This window comes from Centrocercus urophasianus, unplaced genomic scaffold (assembly GCF_019232065.1).
Source record: "Centrocercus urophasianus isolate 14NV4802_14NV808 unplaced genomic scaffold, USGS_Curo_1.0 seq_20, whole genome shotgun sequence".
NCBI lineage: Eukaryota > Metazoa > Chordata > Aves > Galliformes > Phasianidae > Centrocercus > Centrocercus urophasianus.
Genome location: NW_024884756.1, coordinates 9,643,616 through 9,659,703, shown reverse-complemented (window position 1 = coordinate 9,659,703; position 16,088 = coordinate 9,643,616). Strand labels below are relative to the sequence as shown.

Genomic DNA, 16,088 nt, shown 5'->3' with positions numbered 1-16,088 from the left:
CTCTGTTCAGGGAATGTTATATTGGGATCTCACTAATTTATTGTTAGCAGAAAGTAAATGTGGGTATGGCTTTCACTTGCTATGTGAGCAGTTTGAAAATATGCTCAGTAGAGTTACTTCCAATGGCTTTTCTGAGGTTGAGTGTCTTGCTTCAACATGGTACATCAGTACTGTCTACATGTTTACAATATTAGGATTTTTTTAATTGATAAATAAGATTTCTTTTTGAGTTAGTGAACATCAAACAAAACAGACCTCAGATTTGTGGAGCAGCCTCTTACTGTAAGCATCCACAGAAAGAAAGTCAAATCTTGGAAATACATGTGGGAAATGACCTGATAAGGAAAAGATGTATTATTCTGCATTGTGCAAAACTCAGTCTGGAATACGTGTGTTATATAGGGATTGAATTTAGCAAACTGTCCTTCATACCTTCCAAGGTACTGATCTGTAATGGTACTTAGCAATTGGGAAGCATGCATTCTGTGTTGGCCTTGGTGCCCAAGGAAAGTCATAATCACAGGCTCATGCACATAAGCTCACAGATCACAATCTTCTGGCTGCCATCCATCCAGCTGGGAAACAGAGATGCCAAAAATGATCCGGATGTGCAGGAGTACGAAGACATGCTAAGCAATTTTGAAGAATCCAAAGAATCTGACCAGACATCTGGGAATCCGAGATATCTCACAGCGCTGCCAAGACATTTCACAGAAAGTGAGAAGAGTCAGCAACACAGCTAAAGCTGATTAAAGATAGACTAATTCAGTATTAGTGACTAAACAGTTCCTGATAGAACCAGAATTCTCTGGTGGCTTTTTTGCTTGACACTCACTTGGAAGATGATAAACTTCCATGCTGTTGTTGTCTGTGTTGTTTGCAAAATGTATTATCTGCAGATCCAGGTAGTACGCTCACTAAGCTTATGTAACTTTTTACTTTTGGAAGAGGTCAACTCCATGCGAAGGAGATTGGGGATGGGTAGCACACTGCATCAAAATCACTCATATTTTGAAAATAAGTTGCATTTTTCTGTCATTTATGTCAAGAAGAAAGAATATTTTAGGTAACTCCCATGAAAATGCTGAAGAACTTGAAAGAACCAGTGAAATGAAGGAAAAAGAAGCTGCATTGTAAGTGGTGTCAGTAAAGAAGTTAAACTTCATTTCTGGAGAAAGCCATTGCTTTGCACTACAGCTTACATCCTGCTTTTGCTCATTCATTGCTTTGCTAGACACGATGCTTGGCTTTAATGGGAGCTAACATGAGGAAAAAAAGCTCTGCGCTCTCTTTTATGTGCACATTCCCTAATATTTCTGCTTCTGTGCTTGTTGGGCTTCCTTAATGGAAAATAAACAGCTTCAATAATTTAATAATTCATCAGGAACATGTGCTGCTTTATTTTAATACTTTGCATTGAGTATGTATGTTGCAAAGATAAGTTAGCTAACGGCTGCTTCAGTGTATTTGCTTGGACTAGCATTTTCATATAGCTGCATATTGATTATTTCTCATTTTAAATATCCACTTTTTTGTATGATGGCTTATAGTCACTAACAATTACAAGTTACTGAAGAACATAATAATGACAAGATGATGATTTCTTGGCAGTGTAAGAAAAAATGATAGGAGCTGAGAAGAAAATATGGGATCTTTTGGAAAAAATGATTTGAAAAATGCTGGGAAAGAAGACAATATATTTATATACATACATGCTGGGAAATTACCTCAGTAAAATCCAATTTTTATTTTGCTGTAGTATGTGGTTGGAGGCCAACAGTGTGGTTAGAGAATTTGCAGATAATAGCAGTTCTGGTTTTTGAAATGGGCTGTTTACATCATGGTGCAGAGTTTTCTTTCAGTCTCTTGATAGAAGGCCATTTTGGAATCTAGAGTAGCAGCAAAGGTAGGGTTTAACATTTAGGAAGGTCTTCAAAGATGAGGGGGGTTCTTATGTTTAACAAAACTAAAGAAAAGTTGAATGTGGGAAGCAGTTGGTGAAAAGGAAGGAAACCTGTGAATGCTTTGAAGTGGTGTTAAAGACACCAAATGGGCTGCTTGTCTGCAGTGCCGCTCCTACTTGCAGTGAGGGATAAATCTGTTAAATATTGAGAGTTCTCATTTAAACTAATGCATTGTTTACAGGTGTCTGGAGTTCCTTCTACAGAATGATGCCAATCCATCCATCCAAGACAAAGAGGGGTACAACACTGTGCATTATGCTGCTGCATACGGACACCGGCAGTGTTTGGAACTGGTGAGCGCTCAGATGGTTGAGAGGTCTCTAACTACTGATACAGATGTGTGTGTGTGTGTGTATGAATGTCCCAGCATTGTGAATTCACCTCAAGTTTATGATTTGAGTCCTTTGGAAATTCATGGTTCTGTGAAAACTTGCAATAAACTTAGTAAAGTGGAACTAATAAGCAACCAGGTACATGTTAAAGACGTGATAGTTTTGTTAAACCAGTCCTTGTTCAACAAGCTGGTGCTTAAATGTTGAACATGAGTGGAGCTCTGGTTATTTTTTACCGTAATGGAAATATTCCCAGTGTTTGTGATAGTAATAAGGAGTAGTTCCCTGTGTGTGGGGATGTGTGTGCACAATTATCAGGCTCGTGTGCTGAGAGCTTTTATTAGCTGCATACCTACAATGTGTTTTTGCCTCTGAAGAAACAATAGCAGCACTGATAAAGCTGATGAACCATAATCAACCTTGTGGGCCATGTGGCTGTTTTCTTTGTTGGTGTGTTTCCGCTGTTGTTGCACCTGAGTGATTAGAAATTGCATCTCTCAAGAAGCCCAAAATGTTCAGTCAAAAACTGGATTTGGGAGATCTCACAGTGAGCATTTATAGTAGAGTGGAGGTTGTAAGTAAATAAATCCATAAAAATCCTGTGAAAATGGATGTTACCTGAACAGCTTGTTATACAGGGGGATCCAACACAGATATAAATAGGCTCTGCTTTAAAAACAAACAAAAAAAAAGGGTAGAAAATTGTATAGATGTTCAGACCTGAGTAAGAGTGCTGTGCACTGTTCAGTGTTTTACACTGTTTGGTTTGTTCTTTCCTTGTTAAAGTGCTTAATAATTGAAGAGGACTTAGGCACAAACATGTGCTGCCTTCATCCCACGTGCACCAGCTCTGTCAGTCGCTGCCCCCTCTGGGAGATCCTGCAGCTGGCCCAGCCTGGGTCACAGCTCCGGGTTAAAAGCCTTTCAGCTCCCACCTGCACACACAATTATAATTAGGACACTTGGAAGACCACTGCTTCTTTTTGCTTGTGGCAGGTGTTCGGCCTTTCCTGGTTGGGAGACGTCTCCTGGAGCTACTCCTGTGTGGCTCTGCCCCTTGGGGACAGAGCAGTCCTCTCCTGCATGCACTGTGGATTTGGAGCAAAAGCAAATATTCTTGGCCTTTGAAGGGCGTGTATGCAGTTTGTTTGGTGCAGTGTACAAGCCTATGCTTGTATGGCTACAGCAGAGTGTACTGCAGCCTCACTTCTGTCTTATCACCAGATTCTTGCAGGACTGGTGTGAGCAGAGCTGTCTGCAACAATGTCTTCTCTTTCAACCTGGTATTGTAGCCCTTGTGTGCCCTTGTGTGTGGAGCAAGCACAGGGAAAGGTCTCTTTTCTTGCTGCTGGACACATTTTCTCACAACATAGCAGTTACAAACCTGCTGTCAGCTCCAGTGTTACTTAGGCATGCCAGACATACAAGAGCTGGGAGTGCAGCACGTATTGGAGGTGTTGTGTTTCTCTTCATTTTGAAGGGTGACATGCAAACCATGAGTGAGAGACAGCAATGCAGCAAATGTGCTGTATTCATATTGGGAATTCAGTGTTGTTTCATGTTAATCCTCACATATTTGTGACTAGAGCTGCAGTATAGAAACCAAAGGCCAAGGGTCACTTGCGAAGTTACAGCCATACAGCATGTTTTCCACACACCTGTGAATGACCATTTACATACTATGCTGTCTACCTCAGAGCATTATGTGGACCAGGATTTTGCCACTGGTGTTGAGAGATTGGCAGACATCTTATTTCACCTCTGGAATACAAAAGATTGAGTGCTTTGGCAAGCAATTGTGCTCAGTCTGCAGCAGGACTGGGCTCATCATCTTTTGTATCCACTGTCAGAAGAGACTGATTCTGTTTTGTTCAATGAGCAGTTGTCCCTTAGTTCTAGTGAGTTACAGAGACCCAGGTTATATTTGCATGATGATATTTGATAACGATAATGAATTGATGCAGGCAGTTACCTTTACATTGATTTTTTTTCTTCCCTTCATTTCTTATATTGAAACATCAAATGAGCTGGGAGCAGTCTCCAGTAGTTGAAAGGTAGTGTTGCTGTGAGCATATTTTCAGTTGTCCTTGCTCAAGGAGTAGTGGGATCCCAACAATGCCAATTCCAGTCTAAATGCATCTGTAACTAGATAGAGAGACTTCTTGTTTTGGCTTCACACATGTGATAACAGGTACTTGGGTATCCAAGTGCTAACCTTGAACCATTAATCTACATCACAGGGTCTGTCATGTGAAATGTTCCTTCTGAAATATTTACAGTTTCATCCTAAAGAAGAGATTTCTCAGGCAGGATTATTGAAATTAAAGCTTTTTCTTTCAGTGCCAAGTTAACTGTTATTTTACTGTTTTATCCCTTGGGTATATAGTTTCAGTTTATTAGTGGCAAATCAGACAAAAATATCTGGAAATTATTTTCCCTTGTCCTACGAGACAGTTCTTTATGGGCACAAAACTGTTAGGGGAAGAAGTTCGTTTAAGATACGAAGCTTTGGATCTGATCAAAACTAAGGCAAAATGTTGCAATGCTGAGCTTGATTCTGTGGGTAACAGTTACTAGCATTTCCCTAAATGCACAATATTAAGCTAAAGGGATACATTCATGCATATTTTTCAGTGTTGTGGACCTTGCCGAATTTGTCAGAGCTTGTAAGCCTAATTTTTTAGTTCCTCCTTCCCTCCTGTTTCTTTTAAACAGGTAACTGAATTAATCTATTTCAAAAGAAATGATCACTTAAAAAAAAAAAATCTGAAGAGGACAGTGCAGTGTCTAGTGAAGTTTCCTTAGCTCTAAGGGATCTGATCATTACTTTAAACATCATGGCTTCTCAGCATGACAAAATATTTACACCTCTGAGTACAGTTTTGGAAGGGCTGGTTTATCTACAGAAATACGTTTTTAATTTTTGCCATATTTTGTGGCACAAGAAATAAGGTGTGTGTTTGTGTGTTCAACCACAGAGCTCAATGCCAGAAGCTCTTCTCTGGAGAACCTTTAAGTTGCCTGGAATATCACTTTGCAGTGAATGACGTGATGTTGCTAAAAAGAGAACAGTGGAAGCAGATTCTTGAATTCTTTCAATATTTGTTGCGAGCCATTCATAAAGACTGAATGGTGAGCATGTGTGCTTGAGAGCAAGTGAAGCTCTGTCTTTCTCATGTGCTTTCATACTTCTAACAATATAACCTCATGTTTGCTCAGATTGAGACTGAGCTTCTTTGGTGTTCGATAGTCGGAGATGTTCTCTATCACTTGCTGGTATGTTAGAGTTGATCATGTTAGTGAACTGTAGTAGTTACGAGTAAAAAAGGTTTATTTTTCATTGAAATGATCTATCACAAAATCCTTAATGCCATGGAAAGAGTGAAATTGCAATTGCAAATTAAAGTGTAGTGTGGAGTGTCAGTCAGACCCTTTATGTTTTAATGTCAAGACAAAGGAAATGAAGCGTGTCAGTGTTTTGCAGTGATTTCTCTGACTGTAAGTACTGATTGTTAATTTACTTTTAATCTGCACTTCTCCTTATCTCATCAGCATATGAAATTCACTTTTGGCCAACAGAAACTGAATTGGCACAATGGCCGATTCTCTTCAGGATGGGAGGAGGGCGCATGGTTTAATGGAAAACTATATCTGAGAGAAAAAGTAAATCTTGGTTCATATGCCTGACCAAAGCAGTGAGCTGCAGAGCCATCTGCACTGGGAGATCTGCTGGCAGAGCCTGTCACTGTGGGCTGTGTTGTGGAGTTTGAGGGCAAGGACACATCTTTTGTTAGACCAGGTGTGGCAGTGAGGAAGTAGCAAGCTGTGTGTTCCATGTTCGGTCCCTTGCATGTGGAGAAGTTGCAATCACAGACCCTCCAGGTCTTTCATATGACTGCTCCTGGTTTTCTGTCTGTTCATCAACAAGAAAGTGTTGGTTCATTCATCTGAGACACTGGCAATCAGTGGTGGGCAAATCACATGTGGTTGGGATAGGCATGAAGTAGCTGTCTGCTGCGTGGGGTCCTGCCTCGACCACTTGTCTGGCTCCAACCCCTGATCTGCCTCATGGCCTGAATCCCTGCATTCAAAGGGCTGTGCTCTGTTTTTCTTCTTTTATGCATGTCTCACTGTCTCCATGACAAACGCTGCTATTCTGAAAGGGAGAATTTTGTCTGACAGCAGCAGTGATGGTGCTTTGTGCCAACCTCCCAGAGCTTTTCCTGCATGTCAACTTTGAATGTCTGAGCAGTTGTTCCACGTGCAGTGCAGAAATTTGATGTTTCCTCTGCAGTTTAGGTACAATTAGGACTTGACGTTCTTACTTTTCATGAAGAAAACACCAATAAGACTCAAAAAATACATAGGACAAGATTTCAAATAAATAGGCTCCCTATGCACAGAATTCAAGGGAGGTTATGTGAAGTATAACTGAGCAATTCTGAAAAACATGAGTATGAGTTTGGATGACTGCTTAGTGAAGGGCTGTTAGCAGCACCAGCTGATATGTGAGGGTGGGTGTCTGTGCAGGCAGCTCTCAGTGCATCAGAACCAGGGAGCCTTTCTGTCAAACCCACTGCTGTACACACCTTTCTTGCATGTTTTTTCTAAGCAGAGGAAGTTTACAGTTATTCTAGTGTCCTTTTTTTTTTTTGTTTTCTAAAAGGAGAATGCAAAAGAAGATGGGAACATATCGAACATTTGTACATGCTGATTAAATTATTAATAGGAGCCTATATGTGCTAGAATTGCCAATATATGTTACCTTATAGCAGTGCATAAGCTTTGGCTTAGGTTTTTTTTTGTTGTTGTTTTTTTGTTTTGCTTTGGAAACTAAATTGAAAATCTTTTAAGAATCAAAATTAGGATGCTAAATGCTGTTTTTGAACTTCGTATGAGGGCAGGAATTTGCCATCTGCATCCGAGTGGCACTTTGGCTCCTAGAATAGCAGGATTGCCTAGGAGGGCTTTTTTCTGTCTAACAGATTTAGGGATTTTTTTTCTTTTTTTTTCTTGATTTTTTTTTTTTTCTTTTTTTTTTCCTGACAGAGAGAAGCAAGCTGTTAACATGTGCTGTCTTTTGTCAGAGAGTAACAAGGTGATCACAGAGCTGCAGGAGATGGTTTTCCTTCAGGCATGGACTCGTGCTGTTGCCTGAAGTACCTGTCTGTGAATGTGTGTGGTGTTTGAGTGGAAATGTGGACAGGATATCTGACTTTCTAATCTACTGAATCCAGTGAGAGAGGTGTATGGCACTGCATTAGACAGCATAGCTCAGAAAGAGGTGTGGCTGCTGGGGTCTTCAGGCTGTAATCAGGCTCTTTTATTCAAGGGAAGATGTTTGCCTGTTTTCAGCAGACTTCCAAAAAGGAATGTCTCTGGTTTATTGCTGTAAGTACACTTTAGACAAAGGCTCCCACAGCGTGCATATTTTGTGTCTGTCTTTTGCCAGTCGAACAGATTGACTGTAAACATTCTCCCTGACTATTATTTTCCTCTTTCTCTTCCTCCCATGTGATTTCATGCAACTGGTATCTGTTCTCGGGGGCTGACATTAGGCAGTTGTCTTATTGCTGCTTCAGGAGCATTTCGTCCATAGGTGGACAGTATAGAGACAGGTGTGTAAAGGTGTCCTTCTTAATATGCTTTTATTCATTCCTGAAAGTGCCATGAAAAATAGCTACTAATTGATGAACATTTTGACATTTTACATTTGGTATTAATAGCACCCAGCTATGGTGCTATGAAGAAATAAATCACTTGTGGGTGTGGAAGTGATATGTGTTTAAACTTGGAAATTGCCTTATTGAAATAATCAAACTTTCAGTGGAAAGCCACTTGAATGTCAGTGGTGGTTAGATCAAACCTTTTGACATAGCTACAGGTGGTGTGTACAGGTGGCTGTGTACGTGCATGCTGTTTCATACAGAATCATGCTTTCGCTTTTCTTCTAGGATTTGAGGTAGCACCCATCACTACAGTGATCTGGTTTGAAGTTGCTTCTGATATCTTCTTTTTAAAAGTGTAGCTTAAAGCTTTTATGCATGATGAAAGTATGACCTCATTTACTTCCTAATAGTAATTTTAAATTACAGAGATACTCCATCAAGCTATATTTTTTTTAAATAGAGATAAATAAATAGAGGATTTACTGTAGTTCAGAAGAACAATTGTGTCAACCATCCTATCACTAAACAGCAAATCGGAGTGGGGAGAAAAAAAAAAGTAAAATCAAATGGAGTTAAATACCCCACACCATATTTATCCATGTAATCCTATATTGTAAGCACAAAATACATTCAAACAGTGAGTCTTCTTCTATCTGTAAATACCATTACTGTACAAATAAAATTGTGAGAAGTGAATGTTATTAATCTTTGCATGGAGCGGGAGGAGAGAGAGCTGCAGCCTCGTAGTGCTATTAGCTGGTAGCAATGGAACTGAATAATTGATGCTTTACCTTGTTTTGTCTGCATCTCACTCCCAAAGCACCAAGTTCTTGAGTGTGAAGGAGACTTTGCAAAATAACTGATGACGTGCAGTGCTAAATGGTGCTGTTATGAGAAGTGCAGCATAGAACTGGGGATCCTTACCTTTTAAGAGGTGATGGCCTAACCAGAGAGGACAGTGCCCACCACTTTGGCTGGCAGCAGCTGTGCAATTCTGACAGCACTTAAAATCTGCAGATGACTGAGTGCAGAAATGTAGTATTCTAAAAGAAATTATCTTAATGGCACAAGACACGAGATATGCTGGGATCTTCCCCACTCAGCCAGCTGCAACTATGAGCTGTTGGTAATGTGTTCTTATTGCCTCTCTTGAGAGAAGTGCTTTGGTCAACTTGCAGCAGGAAGGTTTTGCACTGCAGCTGGCATAATTGGGTTGTTTTGAGAAATAAATTCACATTTCTTATTATTTAGAAAACACACAGTGTGCATCGCTTCCTACAAAGGTGCTCTAAGGTGGAAGCTAATGCTAATGGAATTAGAACCCTGAGGAGAGCTTTGTGTATTCTTGTAACAAGTATATGAGAGGTATTGTAAATGCCTTCTTCTTAGAACCATTGCAATGCTAGTGAAGCTGCAGAATTTGCCTTATAACTTACACCTGGTACTTTTTGTGTCTGAGTGTGGTGTGTATCCTTCACATGAATTAGTTTTAATTGCAAGCTGTGCTTGATAAGACAAACAAGAAAATCACTAATTCTGTGCCCTTGATCTTCTTTTATGATTTCTCTTCTTGCACTGTTGGACCACATATCAGGGAGCAACCAGATTTACTCTCAAGTTCTCATTTATGCTTGACTTTATGATAGAGACATTCATCCTTTTGAGTAATAAGCTCATTAACCTTAGTCTGCATTAGTCTAAGCTGCTTTAACTAAGCTATTGGGATGCCTTTTGTGAGGAGCTCTCCAATCCTGCAGTAAAATTCCTTTAGAACCTTCATTGTGTCAATTTTCCCATCTATTTGTAAGGCAGTTATCTGCCTTGTTCCAGAAGACTCATGGAGCCCTCTGACAGGTTCAGGAAAGTACTAAGATTGTGATCCCAGCATTTCAACAGATGATGATCAGCGTAGTTACAAGCAATTAAAATAGTCTTCTGTGCCCACCTTTATGGATTGTAGTAAAGGTGAGTATTGAGCAGACTGGGGAGCTGGCTTTGTACTCACATTTGGATATTTTTTATTTCATTTGCTCAGTAGAGAAGATCAGAGTTAAATGAATTACCTTATTAGAGCGTGTTTGGAGTAACTGAAAATTTGTGACCATGCATTCGGAGTTGCCACTTAATCCTGTTTCCATCCATTTAAAATACAAGAGAAGGATGATATTTTAAATTGGAGGTCTCTCCATGTGTTTGTAACAGATGTGTTTGTGTAACTCTGCCCCAAATCTACTAAAAAAGTGATGTGGACTTCTTTTTTCCCTATCTGCAAGGTTGTGTTAGAATTCATATTGCATATTAATACACACACCCATTTATGAATAGTATTTGCATCAACGCATTTTTTTCTCTGTCCAGATATTTCACTAGGTTCAAAATACACAAATGAAGTTACTGAATAGTTTTTTGTTGTTGTTGTGTTTTGTTATTGTAATAGGCTTCAGATTAATGTCTTTGTTTAATACACGATTTGTGATGCTTTGGAAAAATTTATCTTTGATGTAGGTCTGTTAAGGACAGTTTTGTTACATAGAAAGTTTAGGTAAATGTGAGTTCAGTGTGTATCATCATCTTGCAGTGCAGGTGGGGTAATTTCTGTGCCTACCATAGGATTTCACCAGTTTCTTTGGACAGCATTCCATGTTGGTGTACCATAGAATTGTCCTGATTGTCACCACTGTCCCTTTGTTCAGTTTTCGAGTTAGATAATTACTCTCTCAAAAAAGTTTGAAAAAGTTGAAACCATAGAAATGTTTATCAGTCTCTGGTTACTAATTTTTTGACAATATTAATTTCCAGTCACAGAGGATTTTGGAGACTAACTCTTTGAGTAGTATTCAAGTAAAAATGCCTTGCGTGCCAGCAGTAATGCTACTCTGCAGTGTTGAATTCACAGTATTTTGTCAGTATCTGTCAAGTTTTCTTTACAGCCTCAGTGGGGTCAGTTGCCAGGGTTCATGTGCTTTTGTGAAGGGGTGCTAGTCACAGTAATTCTGTAGTTTGTCATTCTGGCTGGGTAGAAGTACCCCATTTGTAAGCCTTAAAATGCTTTGGGAAATGTAGAAAATCATAAACATATGATGCATTTTATTAGATATTAATTTTTTTTTTTTTACTTTTGTGAGCATGGTTATGTTCAAGGATGTGTTGCACTCTGGAAGACTATGTAAGGAAGTTCTACTCAGATGAAGTATAAAAATGGCTGTGTAATTGCTTGCAGCTTAGTTCTAACTATTCTCAACCCAAATAATGTATCAGAATTATAAAAGAAATGCTGAATCAGAAATGGTTTGTATGTGCATTACCTGTGTATTCATGAAACAGTGCTTCTGCAGTGCAAAATAACTTAGGGCTCTACTCCACAGATTATTCCTTTTACTGCTGATCAGGGTAAGGATGTTCATTAAAGGCTTTCAAATTACTTTTAAATCTCTATCCTATAGGGTAAGAAGACTTGAAAATACTTTACTGTAAATATAAAGTACTTACTCCTCATTGCCCTTCAGTATTCACTGTAGACATCAGAATTTTTTTTGTCTGCTGAATCATAAAAACTTATCCTAAGTTGTACAAGAATGTTTTAAGATTTTTTTTTTCTTCCGTTTTCAGCTTCTGGAAAAAAACAGCAATATGTTTGAGGAATCAGATTCTTCAACTACAAAAAGTCCTTTGCATTTAGCTGTAAGTATGAGATGTGTAATGTGTTGATCATCATCTCAAAGAATAATGCTTTAATCTTTGTCTTTGAAGCAGGTTTAATCATAGGCTTGGTTTTGAAACAAGTAGGCTTAGATGTAAGAAAAACAAGTTCTGAACAGGAATTGTTGAGTTTCTGGCTGTTGAAGCTCTTTGCTCTTATTGATTATAGCACTCAGGTAGTAGAAGAAACAGAAACTGAAATAAAATTAAATGGCAAGCTACAAATTTTTGCAACCAGTCTATAAAGTTGGAGCTGGACCTTGAGCCTATGGCTCTGATGATGGAGTGGGTTGTTCTGCTGCAGACATACAGTGTGCAGAAATAGTCTGATACACAACTAGGTGTGGGAATGCATACAGTATGGCCCAGTACCTGAACACCCTCGTGGTAAAAACGTTTTTTCTTGTATTTAAATGGATTTCCCCATGTTTAAATTTGTGCCTGTTACATGCCTCGTGTGGTGCCACTGGGCACCACTGGGAAGAGTCCGGCTCTTCCTTCTTTGCTGTCCTGCTCAGATGTACAGACACATCAGTAAGGTCCTTCTAATGCTTTTATTTTTTTAAACTGAAACTCTCAGCTTGAGAGAGCTATCTTCACATGTCTTCCACAGACTGGCCCCACACTGACTGTTCAACATCACCATGAATCTGCTCTCTTCTCAATAGGGAAGAAACTTGCTTACTGGAAAATAGGAGCATGTTTTAGTTCTGTAGTGATCATATCTCTGTTTGCCAGCTGGTCAGAACTGCTCTTACCTGGCGTTTGAATTTTCTGTACATCATCTGAGGGAACAAAAGCCAGAAGTTGGTTTAAAAGGGACTAACTTTGTCACTAAGCTGTTCTCTCAGTTCTTTACTTCTACAGTTTGAAGACTGCAGGAAGGACAGTGTCTGAAACCCAAATAGGGGTTACAGCTTGCTCTATTACCAATGCAAATTTTTGTGCTGGGAAGGGACTTGACCTGCACCTGGCCAGACAGCAAGCTCATTTCCTCGCTGGTCTTTCTTGGTCAAAATCCTTGCAAGGACGCTGACGGAGGTCTTTCCTGTTGTATCTGTTGCTAATTAACAGCTCTTCATTCACTTGAGACACCCCTAAAACAATTCAGGGAAAATGAAAAAAAGAAAGAAAAAAAGGAAAAATAAAAAATTCACATAAAATATTGCTGTTTCTCACACTTCAATTGTATCAAAAATCAGGTTATTGGTTGTTTTCCAAGAAATTATAATAGGGAAGGAAATTACATCAAGACTGTTTTCTGCTATATGGATTCTCTGTGTCCTAATTTCCTTATGCTTTTTTTTTTTGCCTTTGCCTTCCCTCTTTCCTTAAGTAATTTTCTTGGTCTAGCAGTGCAACAACTGCTTGGCCACTGCTCTGTCTCATTCTTTTGTACTTCTGTGAACAATCAGTAGGAGTGCTTAACCTTGAAGATTGGTCTCTGGTTATTTCATGTTTGTATTTCTCTTCTGTTTTCATTAATTGTATCAACTCTGGCTACATGTTTATACATTGATGTTTAAATAAAAAAGATTATCTTAGCTGACAGTGAGGAGGACAGTCACTACAGAACTATATGAAGTGCTTCCATTTTCTGGAACTATCCATTAGGTTTTTGCAACATCAGCTGCATTTGTGTAGTCAGCCCAAATGTGACTGCTGGTCTGGAAGTGCATCTACTTGTCCACTACGGTTGTTCTACCAAGTGATCCTATCATGAGAAATCAACAAACTGTCATTTCCATTGTGTTTCAGAAACCCACAATGACAGATCTTATTCATGTTCTGCGTGAAAGTCTTTGAAAGACAAGACTTGTGTTCCTTACATGACTCATTTCATATTTCCAGGCCTATAATGGTCATCATCAAGCTTTGGAGGTGCTGCTCCAATCTCTGGTAGATCTGGATATTAAGGATGAGAAAGGACGCACTGCTTTGGACCTGGCTGCATTTAAAGGGCATGCGGAGTGCGTGGAAGCTCTCATCAGCCAGGGTGCTTCTGTCACTGTAAAAGACAATGTCACCAAAAGGACCCCCCTGCATGCTTCAGGTGAGTGTGCTCTTGTGTTACACTTGCAATATAAAGCCTTTAGCATGTTTACCTGCTATCTCTATGCTTATTTCTTCTAAACAGAAGAAATTTTGATGTGTATTGAGGTGGTCTTGCAGTTAAATCTGTCATTCTTGTGGTATTTTTCCTCTGTCCCATGGTCCATTTATCCCTCATAGATACTCCTGCTTTTCCACACTCTGCTGCTGCTCGGACTTTACCTGCTCAGTTGTGCTTTACCATACCTCTATTACACCTAGTCTAAGATGTGGGGTGTTTTTCCTGCAGCAGTTTCACTTAATGGTTCTCTAGCCAGAAAAAAGAGAAGAAGAGAGAACAGTTGTTTCATTGCTTATCCCAAGGAAAGAATAATTGAAAATACAGGCGGGCCTTGGTGGCAATGAAATTGTCCTGTGTTCAAAGCCTTCTGCCTGTTTCAGTGGTAATGTTACAGAAATTCATCCTCTTTCGAAAGTTATTCTCCTCCTGAGCCAGCTTGTGAATTTGCTTTTGTTAGGAGTTGCTCCATTCTTCATACGTTGTGTACAACATGTTGCTTAATTAACTAGAAAATGTAGGATTTGCCAATTATTTAAAGGTTGTTATTTAATATATACTTGTTGGTTAAACACACAGCAGTGCCGGAGGGAATATTGCTCCTCTGGCTGTTAGTTCAAGGACTCAGTGCAACCCAGCAGTGACCTCTAGTGGGAAGAAAAATGAATACCTGATTAGATAGTTTTTTAATTCTCAGACTTTATTTTTTCTCTGTATTTTTTCATCTTGCTCAGAATAAAATGCATACACAGTTCCTGCTGTCCGGGACTTTCCATGTGAGCTGTGCAGCGTTCTGCGCAGTCAGCACAGCTCCCAACCAAGCTTTCATCTCCACCCATTACGAAGAGCCACTCATGCTTTTTGTTACGCTGTTCTTAAACGTTTTGCTTAGGAGTGTGTTAACAAAGAATGGTGTCACCTGTTGGAAACTGCATGGTGCCACAGTGATGTTCACTGTCTCTTATTTGCAATGCAGTCATAAGAGATAAATTGGCATATTTTGAGAAATCTAACAGAATTCTTGCTGAATTAATCCTTTGAGTGGCAGTATGTGTTTGCACACACAGAAGTGAAAACTTGCATGCATTTACCATTCACTGGAAAGAAACAAGACGGCGAGTGTGCCCATCCCCTTAACAGTGTCTGCCTTCATTCCTTCTTATTACAGAAGAATTGCTGAACACAGCAGTTAAGGAGATTTGAACCTTTGGATTGGATTAGAGGACTCTGCAGAGCTCTCTTCAGCATGGGGGTTTTTGACTTCAGTAGGCAAATAATTCAGCTAATGAAGTATTTCTTTTTTAGTGTCTGTTCCCCTTGGGGAACAGACTTCCTTTTTCCTCATAACCTGGAGAATTTCCTTAGCCTAAATCATGTGTTCCCTGTATAATTTTATTACCACCAGACTTTACTCTCTCTGGCTTGGGGGATGCATTGCAAATGTTTGCCTAATGTAGTGTTGTAGCTCTATTGACAACACTAATGTTCCCTGCAGGGTCTGTAGTGCTTAGCAATTACTGGGTTAGCTCTGAAGTCTTCCTGGGAGTATCTGCTCAAAAACTCATTTACCAAAATCTTTTTCAGACATCAGTGTGAACAAGTTTTGATTTCTCTTCCTCCTGCTGGGTGATAGAACTGATTTTTTTTTTTTTTCCTTCTTATTTTTTCTGTTTTCTCTGTGAGTCACTGGTTCATCACCCTGCAAAACTTTTTTTGTTTTATGTATATGACTTACTTAGTGGTAAATAACTAAAAATGTCTTGTTTTTTGTTTTTTTTTTTTTTAGTAGACTGACTAAGATTATTTTTGGAGGAGTGATTTAAATGTGATGATGTGCACTCATTTCTCTGCCAGAATGGTGTGACATAGGTGGAACCCAAGATTTTTGCCTTGGTTCACAGGGTGTGGGCAGTATGAGTGCATGACTCTGAAAGGAGGATATAATTTCTGTGTACTGAATACAGGAATTACTGGATTTTTAAAGATGAAATTCTTGTTCTGTTCATCCTGTGGGTCATATAAAGCTGAAGCCTTTAAGCCGGCTGAAAGACAGATGGGTTTTCAGTGTTTAGCCCTGCAAAATGTACCTTGGAGCTGTTTTCCAACAGCACTAGGTTGCATTTTCAGAGCAAACCCTGTTTTTGAGAAGTAACCATGGCTTCAAATGTTAAAGTAGAAAAGAACCAAGAATTTTTGTTTCTCTGGTTTGTCCTCTGGCCATGCAAGCAGCTAACATGATAGTGTGCCATCATCTCCTTGCTGATCGAAGAGTCTCATCACAGTTTTTTTTTACTAACAAAGATCCTTAACAGGG

The 16,088-nt window shown here is 39.3% G+C and overlaps 1 protein-coding gene across 4 annotated transcripts in view; it reads left to right on the top strand.

Moving 5' to 3' along the window:
- The window catches only part of ANKRD44 (ankyrin repeat domain 44), a 111,095-nt gene that overhangs the window by 79,134 nt on the left and 15,873 nt on the right, over window positions 1-16,088 (top strand). For all 4 annotated transcript variants that reach the window (XR_006169434.1, XM_042822153.1, XM_042822152.1 and 1 more), the window contains exons 15-18: window positions 1,050-1,133; window positions 2,146-2,257; window positions 11,575-11,646; window positions 13,516-13,717. Coding sequence is in view for 3 of the 4 variants with exons in the window: in XM_042822153.1 (XP_042678087.1) it covers window positions 1,050-1,133; window positions 2,146-2,257; window positions 11,575-11,646; window positions 13,516-13,717 (470 nt within the window). In the remaining variant the exon portion in view is untranslated. The remainder of the gene's footprint in view (window positions 1-1,049; window positions 1,134-2,145; window positions 2,258-11,574; window positions 11,647-13,515; window positions 13,718-16,088) is intronic.